Genomic DNA, 17,913 nt, shown 5'->3' with positions numbered 1-17,913 from the left:
TGAAAGTTTTTTTTTCAAGTGTGTGTGTGTGTGTGTGTGTGTGTGTGTGTGTGTGTGTGTATTTTTAGTTGTATATGGACACAATGCCTTTACTTTATTTTTATGTGGTGCTGAGGATTGAACCCAATGACTCACATGTGCTAGGCAAGCTCTCTACCACTGAGCCATAGCCTCAGCCCCCTAAAAGGTTTTAACTGAGACTGAGAATAAATATTCTGAGGCTTAGCAGCTTGGCTGATGATGATCATCTTGCCTCTGCCTGCTCCCACAAAGAAACTACAACAGCTCTGGGCACATCCTCACTACTCTCCTGCATCTTTCTTGCTCCCTCAGAGTCCCTTCACGCACAAGAGGAAGAGCAATCTTAACTTATAAATCACCCATTTCACCACAATGTTAAAAAAAAAAAAAAAAAAAAAACTCCTTCCAGAGCATCCCAGTGGCTTAGGTTTAAAGTCAGACTCCTTGATGAGGCCCATAAGACCAAGCAAAATCTAGCTCCTGCTCTCTTCTACAGACATAAGGGCAAGTCTGGGGATGTGAAAATCTTTCAGTTTCATTCACTCAAAAAACACAGGCCGTGGACTAGGGTGCAGCTCAGTGGTGCAATGCTTGCCTAGCATATGTGAGGCACTGGGTTTGATTCTCAGCACCACATAAAAAAATAATTAATTTTAAAATTAGGCTGCATGCCCACTGTGTGAAGGCCTATTCTAGGTACCTGGGATACAGCAGTGAATAAAACAATCCCTGCCCTCATGGAGCTTTGCATCTCATGGAAGAAATAAATTACAGAGTACGTGAGAAGCAAAGACCTGTTGAGAGATTCAGAAACAAAGCAAGAGAGAAGGATGGATGGGAAACATGGATAAGAGATGGTAGGGGACCTAAGTAAGGCTTACTGGCTGAGAAAGTGGCTAAGGCTTCTCAGCAGAGCAAAACCAACACTGGGCCAAAGGCTCAAAGTTGTGGATGGCAGCAAAGAAGTGTAGAAAAGATCCTCTTCCTCCTAAAGTCTTGGGTAGAACATGGAGTCTGCCCCCAACACTCAGGCAGCCTTTGACTCCAGCCCAACAGCAAACTAAGCTCATGAATGAGGGTGTAAGAGAACCTCTCATTGTTCTGAGATCCTGAAGTCAGGGAATGACTTTAGTATCCATGTAGGAGATATGTTAGACCAAAAAGCTCGCTGGCACCTATCATCTTCTCTCACCTACAGCTTGGACATGTTTCCCAGCCTCCATGTAGTAAGAAAGTGCCTGGGCTCTGTCCATGGCAAATTGGGATATTGTGACATGTCCATTTTAGGCTGCTCACTCTTGCTCCCTGGTCAGCAATGCAAAGAATGCAATAGAGGACTGAGGCGAGTCCTTTCCCTTTCCATCTTGGCACTTTATCTTACTTGCAGCAGCCCCAGTTCCCAGTGCTGCACATGGAGGTGATTATGCACTTACTGCCTCAGAACACAGAGCTACCCATGGGACGAACACATAACAGTGCCCACTTCAACGCACATGCTAGATTGCAAGGTAAGACATACACCTCAGTTGTGCTAAGCCACTGAAAATTTTGGAGTGGGTAGTTAGAGGCTTTACACACCATGGCTAACATAGGCTTTACACACCATGGCTAACATGGGCTCTTGTTACATGTTTACTAAAATGAGAATGTCCTGAGCAGAAGTAAGTTCTCTAAAGTCTCTGCAGGCTTGGCAGACAAGACAAGCCATTTGGAAAATCTCTTCTACCATCGATGCAAAATTCTGCCTATCAATGAAGAAACCTGCCCAGGTCATATTCTATCTCTACAGAAAAGGTCCCCAGGGAGACCCTCTTCAGAAGAAAGCCACATTTGAGGTTGTAACCCACCTTTCCATCATGTACTCCAGGTTCGTCAGTCTTGCTTCCCCTGTGGAGATGATGTGGACAGCGTAGGAACTGAGGGAGCGGTGGACAAACCCTCGAGAATGCAGGTATCTCAGGGCGTCAGCGATCTGGAGCAGTAAGGGCACAATCACCTCCATGTGCAGCACTGGGAACTGGGACCGCTGCAAGTGAGAGATAAAAGTACCAGGCACAAAAGGGAAAGGCTCACTGACACTGTAGGATCCTTTGTAATTTCCAAAGTTTTTTCATTTGATTTTTATAGCTATCTGGTATCCCAATGTATAGGTGGAGAACCTAAAGTTCAGTGAGGTTAGGTGACTGGCCTGAAGTCCTACTGATCCAGGCCCCCTAGCTCTAAACCTAGATTCCTTCAGCTAAGCTGAAAGTTCTCAAAGCCTGGTATATACCTGCAGGGTCAACCTTGGGGAGACTTTTGGGGGAAGTTCCTCCACTACTACCAGTAAACATGTCCTGAGCCCCTCTCTGTCCAAGCCTATGCTCTTGAGAAAATCTAGAAGCTCAAAGGACCCCACAATATGCAGGTAAGCAGTCCAGATCCTATATCAGTCAGATGAACCAGAATGATCACCCTAAGAGGACAGAAATTTACTCTCATCAATGTACCCAAGTGATGCTTTTCCTCCAGAGAAACAGCATTTTAAGGCGATGCCATCAGTCAGGGAAAGAAAATGAAAAACAGAAAGATTAGGAGGTCCTCAGGCAGGAGGACTAGCAGGCCATGTGGGAGAAGGATCCTTTTTGGAGGGTCTCTCTTTATCCCTACCCAGTTCTAACGACTTGGTCTTTAGAACAAATCATGGAGAAAGAGAAACCCTCCATGAGCTCATTTTGAGGCCATATGCCAGCCCAAAGCACCCTTGCCAGGAAATCTGTCCCCCACCTCAAAGAAATCTGAGAGGCAAGAAGGGAGGCCTCTATACAAACCAGGATAGAGCCCAAGTGAAAAATGTAGGAAAATAAAGCTAGTGGCTTTGTTAGCTAGAAGTGTGTTCATTGTTCTGAATCTGTCAAGCTCTTAGACAGTGATAAAGCAGAACTGACAATAACAGCATCACATTAGTTCTGATCATGTGCCTGTCAGCTTTAAATGGCATGTTACACAGCCCCAATAAAGAAAAAGGTTTTGGAAATGTATCTTCTAGACACAAATGGGGAACCCTGTGCTGAGGCAGGGGAGAGAGGGCAGGAGGAGTGGGGAGGGCAGCTAGGCAGAAATCATGGAACAGTCATTTACTCGTTCATGGAGAACACTGAACAGAGTGCCAATGGTGATGCGCTCATACACAAGCCGGGTCTTCTCCAAGTCCTGGGATAAGCACACAGCCATCAGCTGTAGCAGGTGAGGGTGCCGCAGCTTGCTGAAAAAAAAAAGAAGCTTCAGAAGGGGTCCAAGGGTAGAAGGACATGATGTTCTTTCTTCTGAACCCTCTGAATACATTCTAAACAGTTACTATTGTACATAGCATTTTTCAAAGAAACAGAATATGTAAAAGGCTCAGTGGCCCGTGCCTATAGTGCCTATAATCCTAGCCTGAAGAAGAAGGATCGCAAGGTCAAGGCCAACCCTGGCAACTAGCCAGACCTTGTTTAAAAATTTAAAAAAAAAAAAATGGCTGGGGATGAAGCTCAGTGGTAGAGCACCCATGAGTTCCATTTCCAGTACCACAAAAAAAAAAAAAAGAAAGAAAAAAAAAAGGAAATAGGGATAGAGGTCTCTGTTGGTGGGATCTGTGAGAATAGTGACAATGTTGCTAAGAGCTACTGAGCAAGATGAACCACATATGCAAGAAATGCATTCCTATACTCATTTTAGAAATGAGATAACCAATGTCAAAAAAATGTCAGGAACTTGCCCAAAGTCACACAACCCACTCACTCTCACACCAAAGCCTACTCTATGCCTACAAATCCTTCCAGCTCACCAGCTGACTTCTCCAAAAGGAAGGACTTGGACTCTCTGAAGACCTCTTATAACAGCTGTGTGGCAAATTCAGGACAGAGCTCAATGTCCAGCCCAGGGTCTTGGTGGCCCTAGTGTGAAACCATGAATCAAGAGCCTAACCCAGCAGGAGCTGAAGGACCTAACCCTTGAGCCACAGGAAACCTAAGGAACCCATGGCATGTCCTGAATGGCAGAGGTATGGTTCTCAGATGTCTGGATCTCATGCACAGCCATGATCTATGAAAATAGGACAGCCACATTCTCTTCTGATGAGCAGAGGGCCTTAAATGGAGTAGCTTCAGGGCTACAGCAAGAAAACGAGATGGGCCAAGAGGCTGGACCATCCAGAGACATGTGTTATGGAAGAGCTGACAGAATTGAGTCTCTTACCACCAAAATTCCCACCCCTCAGATTGTTCATTATTTCTTTCTTTCTTGGCAGCCTTTGGAAGTCAAGTCAATAAATTATTCCAACAGTTAGGAAATGCTGAGGCTGAGAAAATGCTCCATAGCCCAGGGATAGCCCAACACACGGAACCTGAGTCTGTACAGACCCTGACCTATAATAGGCCTCCTTCTCACCTGCTGTGCTCCTGCTCAGCAATCAACAAGTCAGCCAGCCGCAGCCTGCTGCAGTGAGGGTGAGTGGGGAGATTCAGTTCTTTCACTGTGACCCTGCTCCCATTCCACACCAGGCTACAGGGGCAGGAGAGAGCATGAACAGAAGGAATGAGCAGCCACAGCATCAGTGAGTCTTCCCAGCCAGGAGTGGAGTTCACACAGACTTTGTGACATCCCTATTCCCACCACCTCCAGGTCCTAAAGCATCCTGGGCAACTAGGTGAGGTGGTTAAAAAAAAAAGAAACCACAAAAGGATTCAAGAAAGAGTGTTGATCAGGTTGGGTATTTTGTTTTATTATCTTTGGGTCAAAGAAGAGGGGACTTCACAACAAATCCATGGCCGAGGCAGGAAAACAAGAGGACAGAGGGCCTTACAAATCTGGCAGAGGCCTTTTTATAAGAATTTTTCTTCTAAGCAAGAAAGAAGCAACCAGGCTCAAGGAGCTCAGAGACCTTGGCCATGGGATCCCCTGGAACTCTGCAGGGGCTACACCTCTGAGGACTGAAAATACCCCAGGGACTTTTGTCATAACCTGTTGCTGCCATACTCCTCACCTAGATTTGATTGATGACAGTCTCAGCTGATGCCTGTTCTAGCTTCTCCAGAAGCCTAATATCCTCTGGCTTGCAAAAGAGGCAAGACAATTACCACTAAGCTGCCTCTAATTTTTTAGAAAGCAGAGAAGTTAAGGCCAGGCACCTTGGTGCATGACTGTAATCTCAGCAACTTGGAAGCCTAAAGCAGGAGAATCACAAGTTCAAGATCAGCTTCCGCAACTTAGTTAGACCCTGTCTCAGAGTAAAAAAATAAAATGGGGAGCTGGGGTTGAAGCTCAGTGGGAGAGCACTTGCTTAGCACATGTAAGACACTGGGTTTGATCCTCAGTACCACATATAAATAAATAAAGGTATTGTGTCCATCTACAACTAAAAAACTAAAAAATAAGTAAATTGGGCTGGGGCTATAGCTCATTAGAAGAGCACCCCCTGAATTCAATCTCCAGTGCCAAAAAAGCAAGCAAGCAGAGAGGCTGAAATACTGTAATGAATAATCTTTCAGAACTCAGTTCTCTCCCAAAATGACATCTGGCGATAAATGCAAATAGCTTATTTGTTACAAATAAAATGTAGAAGAGTTTGTCACTGGCACCTAGTAGGTAGAAAACAGCAACACTTCTCAATATCCTATGATGCACAAGACTGCCTGTGTAACAACAAAGGATCATCTGGCCACAAAAGTCCACAGCGAGAAACCCTGATTCAGACATGCCTTCTTCCTTTCTATATTTGTATTTTGCAGTACTAGGGACTGAATCCAGGGCCTTGCACACACCACGTAGGTGCTCTACCACCAGGCAACATCCCTAAACCTCCATACACAAGGAAGTCACATGCAGCCCACTCTTCCCACTAGCCAGCTTCCACTTACTTAGTCATAACCATGTAGGGGCCACTGAAGAAAGAGAAAGTGGGTTCATCATCAGCTTGAATCACTTCCTTTTCTCCAATTACCGGAAGAGATCCTAGATAGGCAAGTTGCGTCCCCCCTGTGAGATAAAACTGAAACCAAAGCACAGCTTTAAATCGTGGGGAAAAAAGAGGAAAAGCAAAATACTTCCAGAATCTTGTCACACAACTAAAAATGATGCTAGCTGCCACTTACTAAACTGCTGAATATCCAAATACACTATAACTTATTCCTTAATTTACATTATTCTCCCTAGAAACCCTGCAAGGTTGTAACACTCTTTCACTAATAAAGAAACCGACGCTCACAGAAAGAAATGAGATGCCCACTTGAAGTGCTATGGATGGGAATGAGGGGCCTATTGTGACCCTCTCAGAACCCAGGCCTATGTGTAGCCAAAGCTCACATTCCTCCGACCTCTACCATCCCCCAAGTCGCCTCAGCACAAGGAACAGAATTTTGAGCTGTTGTAAAACAACACTCACTCACTCAGCAATGTTTCCTAACTATTTCTGTTAAAGGTAGACTCAAGGACCCAAAAGATACTATCTGTCCTCAAAATATTCCTCAATTAAAAAATCTCAATTCCTTAAAATCATTCCAGTATGCCTGTAATCCCCATAATCAGAAGCCTGAGGCAGCAGAATGGCAAATTTGAGGCTAGCTTGGGCAACTTGGTGAGTCCCTATATTTGAATAAAAATGGGCTGGGAATATAGCTCAGTGGTAGAGTGTGGGAGGCCAACCTTACCGGTGACTGAGTTACACTCCCCGGCTGGGTGCTGAGGTGCTCAGTCACAGAAATGGGTGTGACTTGCTACAGCCCCATGGGTGAAGCTACGCTCACCTGTTCCTTTGTAATATAACCCCTTGCCCTGTTTAGGATAGAATCTTCCATGGAAGTGCCTTGTGTGTGTCCCCTTCTCTTACTGTGCCCTTGGGTGTGGCCTATCCAGGTGTCAGTCAACCTGCTGACAGTGGACATCATGAAGATAGACTCAGCCCCCTGAAACCTGACCCCTTGCCTCATTTAAATAACTTCTCCTCAATAAAAGGGGTCAGTGCGTGCTGTTGCTTTCTTTCTGCGGACTCTTAAGGTCAGAGGAGCCGTCACAGCGACCCCAAAGAAAAAGGTATTTGTGTCTCTTGTGTGGTTACTTCGTGCATCCCAGTTAGCCCAGTTTAACTAGAGCCTTTTAGTTGCGAGAACAAAAACCCGGCAGTAGAGGGTCCCTGAATTCAACGCCCAGTACCAAACAAACATCCCACAGGCTGTGTGTGGAAAGGCAAGGTCATTAAGAGGCAAATCCACAGAGATAGAACAGTGTGGCTTTCTGGGTCCTTTACTCAAAATTAAAAGATCATCTTTTAAATTCCTCAAATGTAGCCCAGGGTTATTCAAGGGAACTCCCAACTTTTTTTTTTTAACCATTGTCAGTAAGAACAAGAACATTATGAAATACCTTTCCTTCAAAGGGAAAAAAAGGAGCAAAAAGCATTGGTGAAGATAAGGAAGGAGGAAGGGAACAAAGTTCAGAGAGGGGGCCACAGATTCTCAACCATTGGCAACCTCTTACCTTCCCAAATCCAAAACTGTAGATATTTTGGGCAGAAATGACTCCAGCTTTAAGCAGCCGGTTAGGAGAGCCATTAGGGTTCCTAGAAATGTTTAAAGAAAGAAAAAAAAAAAATAAGAATTAACAACACATATCCAGAGAAAAATTACTAAACCAAGTTTTCAGAATGTGTAGTGCATTTTGCTTTGCCAGATGACTTAAAAAAAAAGAATGTAATCTCTTTCATTAGAAGATATACATTAAAGACCTTAGGCAATATACCTGTAATATACCAGCAACTCAGGAGGCTGAGGCAGGAGGACTTTAATTTGAGGCCAGCCTCAACAACTTAGTGAGATCTCATCTCCAAATAAAAAGAAATGGGGCCAGGGATGTAGCTCTCTTCAGGTGGTGGGGAAGAGGATCAGTCCCTTATTCTAGATCTGCATCAACATTAGCTACCAATAGCCACAATGAAAAATATGGCACATTTCACAAATCTGCACATAATCCTTATACAAGGGCCATGCTAATATTCTCTTCATACCAATTTTAGTCCATGTGATAGCTAAGTGAGCATGACTGCTTGATCTTTCTGTGTGTGTGTGTGTGTGTGTGTGTGTGTGTGTGTGTCTCTACAGACTGTATAGTAGCCAGTCTTTGAGAAGGAATGATTCTCACTTCCTGGTATTCATATCCCTCGAAGGTCAGACACATTATCTCAGTAGGATATATCATGAAGTATCACTTTCAAGATGAGATCTACCACGACTTCTGCCCTGATCTCTCTTGGAGAATCACTTGCTCTGGGGGAATTGTGGGATACTGAAGTAGTACTATGGAGAGGTCTGACACCCAGTAGCAATTTTCTAGTCATATGAGTGCACCATCTTGAAACTGGATCCTCTATCCCTAGTCAATCCTTTAATAATGGCAGCCCAAAATGACATCTTGACTGTGATCTAGCTAAGCCGTTCCCTGATTCCTGTCTCACAGAAATTTTATGAGGCAAAAATGTTTAATGTTGCTAAGTTTGAGGGCCAATTCATTATGCAGTGACAGAAAATGAATACAGACGACCAGAATTGCAAAGAATATTAAAACATTTATTCTCAAACTTTCTCATTTTACAGATGGGAAAACAGAGCCCTGGTTGGGGAAGCCTGCTAGCCTGAAGTGAGAAAACAGCGGTAGAAACCAGACCTAGATGCTGCTCATGTAGCTACTTCTCTTCCTGTAAACCACACCCAAAACACCACCTGCACACCAGGGCTCCATTAACTGGAGGTACCCTGAAAGGAGTGGTAATACCTTATATTTCTTTGGCTCCTAGAGCCTGGCATTATGTCATGAACATGGTAGCATTATGAGGAGCCGCTTCAGAAAACACTCTAAGTCCAAATTCAAATCAAAGAGAGCTTTATTTACCTGGCCAGGGACTGTCACCCACTTGTAGAGACTGAAGCTCTGTGGGAGAACAGCAATTTCCTGGCCTGTGTCTTGGGAATTTAAGGATGAAAACCACAACTCAGGGGCTTTTCTCAGTGTCATGCAAGCACGCAAGTTACAAAAGTTAAAAAAAAAAAAAAAAAAAAGCAGTCAACTTAACCACATCTCAGGTCCAAACAAGTGTTAGACAACTGTATCCTGAGTTTCAGCTGAGCAGGGGCGATAATCTATTTTAAAGTCATGTAGACCTATAAATGTATTCAAACCCAGGATGTAACACACCATGACCACCATCATATCCTGAGTTGGGTACATTCTGTGGGGTATAAAGTAAAGAAAAACAATTTTTTAAAAGACAGCTTTCTTTTAAAAAATGGGTCATGCAGTTAGTTCCCTCTTCACAGGAGCAGTAACAGAAAACTAGAATAGAGTCTAGAACAGCTAAGATGGAGACCCTACTGCCATACTTTTTGTTTGTATAGCCACAGTGACTATTCCTGCTATCCCAGTACTAGTAACTTATTTGATGCTTGCAGTTATCTCATTTACTCATCATTTTACTACTGATATCTAAAAGCCTTATGTCTACTTTAGCTAATACAATTGTTCACAACTATATTGATTTAAAAACCTTGTCTATATCTATATTAACCTATCAGCCTATATTTATCTATAACTATACTGGCATATTGACTTAACACCTTTCACCATTCCATCTTTTTTCCTGTGGCTTAAATCCTATGTCTTACTCCTGATGAACTTTTCCATGAACTGATGTCTTATTGTTGCTTATCTAGGTTATCTGACCTTATTCCTATAGTCTATGACTTATTGGTTATATGGATCAGTTCACACCAAGACAGTAAGTACTGAATTAGTACTTGCTAATTGAATAATTTTTGCTCAGACTGAAGGAAAAAACATTCTACTGCCACAGAAGCCAGTTCCTCTTCTTGACAAATGGCAGAGGCTGGAGGGACAGTGCATTCCAAGCTCCAGCCTGCACTAGTTCTGTGAATCTCCATGTGCCACTATTCATGAACAGATGTAGACATTGTACTTAAGTACAGACTCTGTCTCCTCAGAAGTACAGACTCTGTCTCCTCAGCAACTCTTCAGTGCCAGGCTGGCTCTTCCCTGCTTTAACCTGCCAAGCAACTAAAGAGAAGATTCTGACATCTAGAAGGAAGTAAATAAGACATCCTAATTTACATCTGATGGCCCAGCATCATTACTCTCAGTCAGTGTAGATGACAACCACATCACATTATTTGAACAGACCCACTATGAGGTAAAGGCTCCTCTCCTACATCACCTCAGCAGTGTCCTCTAGAAACCAAGTATATGTACTTATACCTCAAAGATCTAGGAGATAGTGGACTGTTTCTTGCCCATGGAAACAGACTTGGAGCTGGCTGTGAGGCTGAGACCACCAAGCAGCAGAATAGCAGGTATCACTAATAAGGCCTCCCATCCTCCTGGGGCCCCTGGGCAGCATTTGTGGCTCTTTGAGGGTGTGAGTTCTGACTAAGCAACAGAGTAGACTGTTTTCTTTTTTTTCTTTTTTTTTTTTTTTTTAAAGAGAGAGTGAGGGGGGGGGAGAGAGAGAGAGAGAGAGAGAGAGAGAGAGAGAGAGAGAGAGAGAGAATTTTTTAATATTTATTTTTTTAGTTCTCGGCAGACACAACATCTTTATTGGTATGTGGTGCTGAGGATCGAACCCGGGCCGCACGCATGCCAGGCGAGCGCGCTACCGCTTGAGCCACATCCCCAGCCCGAGTAGACTGTTTTCTAAGAGTGACCTGGACAAAAATTATAGTTCAGACCACTATGTTTTGCTCTTATCTAAATTTCTCTATCCATATCTATGTAACTAAACTTGCCTGCATGAAGGGAAGAAAAAACTAACTCCAGTTATCTACCACCATAATTACCTGTTCTTCTCAATTCAGTGCTTTTATTTTCTTTTCCTATCCAGGTTCTGATATGGCACCACTCACAGATCTAAGAGGCCAACTCTTATTCCCAGGATCTGTGTGGTTTCTTTTTTTTTTCATATTTATTGTTTAGTTGTAGTTGGACACAATACCTTTATTTCACTTATTTATTTTTATGTGATGCTAAGGATCGAGCCCAGGGTCTCGCTCGTGAAAGGAAATTGCTGTACTGCTGAGCCACAACCCCAGCCCTTGTGTGGTTTCTTTCTATTAAAAAAAAAGGAGTGGGCTGGAAATGTAGCTCAGTGATACAGTGCCGGCCTAGCATGTGTGAGACTCTGGGTTCAATCTCCTGCACCACAAAAAAAAAAAAAAAAAAAAAAGATGGGTAATAGAATGGGGAGCAGTAAAGTAGAGGAAGAGAACCAAGAAAGGAAGAGGGGAAAAAACAGGAAGCACTGGGAAATGAAATGGACCAAATTATGTTATATGCATGTTATGAATATGTACCAAATCCCACTATCATGCATAATTATAATGTACCAATAAAAAAGAAAGTTCCACAAAAAAGTTGGCAGTTACATTCCATTTTATTTTCCATTAAACATTCTATTCACCCCATAGTTAGAATGTTTCATCTTTTTAAAATGGAAATTGAGATGTGCCACTCTAAACAAATGCTGTCTAGGTTATAAGTAAAATTTTACAAGTTTATCAACACTTAAACTTAGATTTTCCAGCCAGATGCAGTGGCACACACCTGTAATCCCAGCTTATCAGGAGGCTGAGGAGGATCTCAAGTTGAAGGCTAGTATGGGCAATTTAGTGAGACTCTGTCTCCAAACAAAATAAAATAGTAAGACTCGGTGTATAGCTCAGTGGTTAGAACTTTCCAGTACCAGGAAAACAAAACAAAACACTTGGGTTTTCCTTTCTGGCTGGCCTGTGAACCCACCCTCCTTGTACTGAGCCTCTACCTAGCACCAGGCTGCTAATCAGTGAGGGTTTCTGTCTGCCTAACTAGGAAAATGGAGTACACATACAAATAAAATGATTACAATCTGAACTATAAATGGGAAAACGCATGCAAGGGACAGGGGCAGGAGATGAGGTAGGATGGGTTGACCTCGCAAGGAGTTTATCCTGATAACAAGGAAGGTCCCAAAGAGTTTTTAGTAGAGTGGCACATCTCAATTTCCATTTTAAAAAGGTCATTCTGCCCAGGTACAGTAGTGAATTATCTGTAATCCCAGATACTCAGGGGGCTGAGGCAGCAGGTTCAAAGCTAGCCTCAGCAATTTAGTGAGGCCCTAAGCTATTTAGCAAGACCCTGTCTCGAAAAATAGAAAGGGCTGGGGATGTGGTTCAGTGATTCAGTGCCCCTGGGTTCAATCACTAGTACCAAAAAAAAAAAAAAAAACCAGACAGCACTGGTGACACACACCTGTAATCCCAACAGCTCAGGAGGCTGAGGCAGGAGGATAGCAAGTTCAAAGCGATCCTCAGCAATTTAGCAAAGCCCTAAGAAACTGGGCAAGACCCTGACTCAAAATTAAAAATAAAAAGAGATGGGGATGTGGCTCAGTAGTTAAATCCCCTGGGTTCAAACCCTAGTTATAAAACAAAAAAACAAACAACAAGAAAACACAGAAGAGTCAGCCATCTGCCCCACTGCCCAGCTTTCTGCTGGGCTCCTCAGATCTGAGAACTTCATTTTCTGCTAACCATGGGGTGATTCCCACTGAAACCATCTCCTCTAGACCTTCTGAGAGGGAGGGAAGAGATGGCTGAAGATGTTCCTCTGGCCAATCTTTATCAAGGGCATGGGTTCTCTTTCCAAGTTCATCACTTTTGGTGGGCCGGATGCCAGAAGGTACTGAGGAGACAGAGACTGAAGCAGCCCACAATCCAGGGCTCCCACACAAAAATGCTGGGGAAGTGCAGAACATTTCACTCTGGCTTGAAGCCATACTCACCCCTGCATGAGACCCCCAAACCAGGGCGGGCTGCAAATGAGCCGTTGAGGGGAGTCTATCTTCTTCAGAAGGTCATAAGAGAAGCCCTGGATGATGGCCTGCATGTGTGAGGCGCAGCGCTGCATAAACTCCACCATCTGCAACATAAGACAAAGACACTCAATGCTGGCCACACCAGCCCTTAATGGGAGTTGGAAGCTTGGATGTGAAGATGAATGGTCTGAGGAACTGAGAGCTCCCAACAGGTAAATCTATGGAAAAGGGAGGGCTCCAAGTGATTTTCTAAAGATACGAAATGCTTTCCAGGGAGAAGACTTGTCAATGATTTCCAACTCCCTTCTTCAACAGATGAAGAAAATGGGCAGAAAAACCAACAGCTAAGGGGCTGGGGATGTGGCTCAAGCGGTAGCGCGCTCGCCTGGCATGCGTGCGGCCCGGGTTCGATCCTCAGCACCACATACAAACAAAGATGTTGTGTCCGCCGAAAACTAAAAAAAAAAATAAATGTTAAAATTCTCTCTCTCTCTCTGTCTCTTTAAAACAAACAAACAACAACAACAACAAAAAAAAACCCAACAGCTAATAAGCAGGAGAGCCAGAAGTAGGGAAGGAGACTGGATGCGACAAGTGCTCACACTATACATGACCTTTTGTTTACATTTGTTATGATATTTAGTCTTCATTAAAACATATCACAATGCTAAGTGAGGTAGTGCACACCTGAAATTCCATCTACTCAGCAGGCTGAGGCAGAAAGACTGCAAGTTTGACATCAGCCTCAGAAACTCAATGATACCCTATTGCAAAAAAACATGTACTCTGTTTGTTTTTTCAGTGCAGGGCTCCCCAAAAAACAATACATCACATCTGCCAGTGTGTGAACTCAAGCAGGTTACTTAATGTCAACAGGCCTCAGTTTCTCTGTTTATAAAATGAGGAACATATTATTGTCTACCTGAGAAGTTGTTGTTAGATTAAAAGTAAGTTACTACATGAAAAACATTTAGAACATGAGTCCTAGTAAGTAGTAGTTTAATGGGTTAGACAAATTATAATTGTTCTCCATTCCCACTGCACAGATGACTAGAAAGGTTCACTAGACTTATCCTAGGTTTTTCAGGGTAATTTGCTTTAACTCAGGCATATGTGTCTAATGCCAATGTTAAGACTTGCTGCAAGCCCTGTGCTGCACCAGGATACTCACTCTCAACTCAGTGTTCTTCCACTGGGTATGACTGCAAAGTGGGATCCATACTTACTGGAGTGCTGCGATCCTTCCCTGCTGCCAAGGCCCAGGTCTGTGGGTTTCGACCCTTCTCATCATGGAGCCGCAGGTCACCTCCTGCATCCAGCAGTTTGCTAAGGATCCACTGATTTCCTGAAAATGCTGCTGCGTGAACAGGTGTGCTCCCATCAAAGCAGCGGCTGGGAGTAGGAAGGGAGGAATTGTACAGTGAGTGTCCATGACAAAACTCCTTCCTTCCAGGATGGAGGATTCAATACATATAACACAGGGCTCCCAGTTTACACTGGCAACCTTCAGTGATTATTCACGATGCCCTGGTCTGTCCCAACAGGAGTTTAACACTCATCTTTTTTCCATCATTAACTTTACCCTCCAAGATATTATCTTTCCCATGTCCATTAAGTAAGGAAACAAAAGGGCAAGGCTGAGGTTCATACATAAATATGTGTCTGACTACAAATCATAGTGTTCTTGCCCTAGCACCCCCTGATATTAACTGCCCTTTTTTGTCTACAGTACCCTAGGGTCAGGCTGGTCAAGCACAGTAACCGGAAACCATCTCTCGTGTGACAATTGTTCTGAGACAAGCATCGTGGCGCACAACTATAATCCTAGGGACTAAGGCAGGAGGACGGCAAGTTCAAGGTCAATCTGGGTAACTTAGCAAGACCCTGTCTCAAAATAAAAACCAAAAAGGGCTTAGGATGTAGTTAGGTGGTAGGAAGCCTGGAAGAGCACCCCTCGATTCGGTTGTACCATCAAAAAAGAGACAACTGTTTTAGGCGCCACCCCTCCTTAAACCTTGCAGTTGAGACCCATAACACATTGGCATAACCAATTCAGATAAGGATCTACACCACACAAAAAAATATCATCAATGCCATTAAACTATGTGAGACAAGGTATGGCTTTTATTGTGACTAGGGTATGGTGATGGTGTGATGTATAGTTAGTTTCTTAACCTGGTTGCACATCAGAACCACATGGGAAGTTTTGCCCTTTAGTTGAAAAACAAACACAATTGGGATAAGGAAGACGGAAGGGGAAAGGAAAGGAAAAGAAGTTAACAAAGGAACAAAGAAAAAAAATTTTTAAAACCTTGCAACTCTAGGCTGGAAGCAGTGGTGCACACCTGTAATCCCAGTGGCTTGGGAGGCTGAGGCAAAAGCAAGGTACTAAGTAACTTATTTAGAGACCCTGTCTCTAAATAAAATACAAAATAGGGCTGGGGATGTGGCTCAAAGGTCAAGTGCCCCTGACTTCAATCCCTGGCACCCCGCCAACACACACCAAAACAACAACAACAAAAAACCTTTGCAACTCAAGATACACAGTTTTCTTGTCCAAAGGCAGCTACTATTACAAGTTTTTCTATCATTTCAGGATTTTCTATGTATATACAAAAGCATGAATATGAATATATTGTATAATCTGTTTCCCACCTAAATTTTTTCATTTAACACCTTGCAAGGGAGTACAGGTCCAAGTGGAATCAAAATACATAGTTTACTGGGTCGCAAGTTCAAAGTCAACCTGAGTGACTTAGCAATATCCTAGGTAATTCATAAGTGTCACAGTAGAATGGGTAGAGAATAGTGATGGGAGGGGAGGGGAGGGGGGATAGGGAAGGCAGCAGAATACAACTGACACTAGGATTGCTGTATGTATACACATGGATGTATAACCAATGTGATCCTGCCATCTGTACACGTGGAAAAATGAGAATTCATACCCTATTTGAATCAAATGTATGATATGTCAAGATCATTGTATTGTCTTGAGCAACTAATAAAAAAAAACATAATTCATAGAGACCCTTTCTCTAAATAAAAAATAAAAAGGGCTGGCGAGGGCTGGGGATTTGGCTCAAGCGGTAGCGCGCTTGCCTGGCATGCGTACGGCCCGGGTTCGATCCTCAGCACCACATACGAACAAAGATGTTGTGTCCACCAAAAACTAAAAAAAAATAAATAAATATAAAAAAAAAAAAAAAAGGCTGGCGATGTGGCTTAGTGGTAAAGCATCCCCTAGATTCAACCCCTGGTACTTAAACAAATAGGGATATAGCTAAGTGGTAGAGCATCCCTGGGTTCTATCTTCAGTATGAATGTTGAGGGGATTACCCTTGAGAACACTTATTTTCTAGCTACTGATGTTATTGTACTTACTGATTTGGGTCTGATCCATAATCCACCAGAACATCAACTACCTTTGTAAGGCCCAATAATGCTGCAACAAAAAGTGCTGTTTGGCCCAAAGAGTTAACTGCATCAACATAAATTCCTGCAAAAACAAATACAGAATTAATGCAAATCAGAAATCTTCCTAAAATGAAACTAGAAAATTTCAATATAAAATTACATTATATTTCTTGAATTACTGCTGTGAACTTTTAAAAAAAAAAGGTAGATGGATCCATTTTAACACACACAGAGGGGCACAAATAAATTAGAAGGCAAACCTAGTGTTTTATTTATCAAAAATGTTTCAAAAACTGCGCTGAAATAATACACTTTGGTATTATTTTCTAAAAAAGAAAGAATGAAAGAAATTAAGGCTGGAGTGGTAGCTCATGCCTTTAAACCCAACGACTTAGGGAGGCTGAAAAGCAGAATTCCAAATTTGATGTAAATCTCAGTTTACTGAGGACCTAAACAACCTAGTTCAGCCACTGACTGAAAAAAATGAGTTAAAGATGTGCCTCAGCGTTGTGTGTGCCTCTGGGTTCAAGTCCAATACCAAAAAGGACAACAAAGTATGGGGTTGGGGTTGTGGCTCAGTGTTAGAGCATTCACTCTGGGCATGTGGGAGGCCCTGGATTCCATCTTCAGCACGGCATTAAATAAAAATAAATAAATAAATACATACATACATACATTGTATTATTGTATTGTTTCCATCCACAGCTAAAAAAATAAATATTAAAATAAAAAAATAAATAAAGGTAATTTTTAAAACACGTAGTAAAAAAAGGTCTTGCCTTCATCAGAAACCACTCTTCATATAAAAAAAATATATATATATATATTTCAAGAGTGGCCAGGATAGGCCAGGATAGATGAATCAACCTGTAGATCGAACAACATACTGTACATTCAAAACCCAACTTAAGGGGCTGGGTATGTGGCTCAAAGCGGAAGCGAGCTTGCCTGGCATGCGTCGGGCCATCCTCAGCACCACATACAAAGACGTTGTGTCCCCGGAAAACTAAAAAATATTAAAAATTCTCTATTTAAAAAAAAAAAAGTTAATCATCTTCTCTCCCACTTTCTGTAGATAGAATAACAATAAAAAAAACCCAATTTAAAAATAAACTTTAAAAAGGAAACGCTGTGTAACCTAACCATAAAAGCCCCACGATGGCAGGCCAGATAGCCCACGCCACTAATCCCAGAGAATTGGGAGATTAAGACAGGAAAATGACTATCTCAAAGCCAGCCTCAGCAAAAAATAAGAACTACACAATCTCAGTGGGTGTACACCACAAACCTTCCCCTACCCACGGGAACAATTGGTTCTAAAAAACTACCCTTACCCCCAAAACGAAAAAAAATTACAAAAAAAAAAAAACCTCATTATACCTACACTTTGTAACAGTAAGTAAAGAACGGAAACCACTCAGACTGCGTTCCCTCCCTCTTACTCTCCTAAAAAGAGAGAAGAACGATCATCAATGGCAAGAGGCAGTTGCAGTAAAGCAACACCAAATGCCTGCTTCACGCTCAGAAGGGAACGCTACAGCTCCTCCTCGTGGTTTTCGGTACTCTACACGATCAGAGAAACTTCTCTAGTAACGAACTATAGAAATGAT

The 17,913-nt window shown here is 42.7% G+C and overlaps 1 protein-coding gene across 1 annotated transcript in view; it reads right to left on the bottom strand.

The window, feature by feature from the left end:
- Nucleotides 1–17,913, bottom strand: part of TEX14 (testis expressed 14, intercellular bridge forming factor) — a gene marked incomplete at its 5' end in the record, with an annotated part of 62,033 nt that overhangs the window by 43,771 nt on the left and 349 nt on the right. Inside the window, 9 exons of the mRNA XM_081271747.1 lie at nt 1,869–2,047; nt 3,142–3,265; nt 4,432–4,545; nt 5,901–6,031; nt 7,516–7,597; nt 12,857–12,993; nt 14,116–14,281; nt 16,271–16,385; nt 17,746–17,749. Of these exons, the coding sequence (XP_081127873.1) occupies nt 1,869–2,047; nt 3,142–3,265; nt 4,432–4,545; nt 5,901–6,031; nt 7,516–7,597; nt 12,857–12,993; nt 14,116–14,281; nt 16,271–16,385; nt 17,746–17,749 (1,052 nt within the window). The remainder of the gene's footprint in view (nt 1–1,868; nt 2,048–3,141; nt 3,266–4,431; nt 4,546–5,900; nt 6,032–7,515; nt 7,598–12,856; nt 12,994–14,115; nt 14,282–16,270; nt 16,386–17,745; nt 17,750–17,913) is intronic.

The sequence above is a fragment of the Spermophilus citellus genome (assembly GCF_964194105.1).
Source record: "Spermophilus citellus genome assembly, chromosome: 17".
NCBI classification, from domain to species: domain Eukaryota; kingdom Metazoa; phylum Chordata; class Mammalia; order Rodentia; family Sciuridae; genus Spermophilus; species Spermophilus citellus.
The sequence above is the reverse complement of the archived record's forward strand: the minus strand, read 5'-3'. Positions and strand labels throughout refer to the sequence as shown.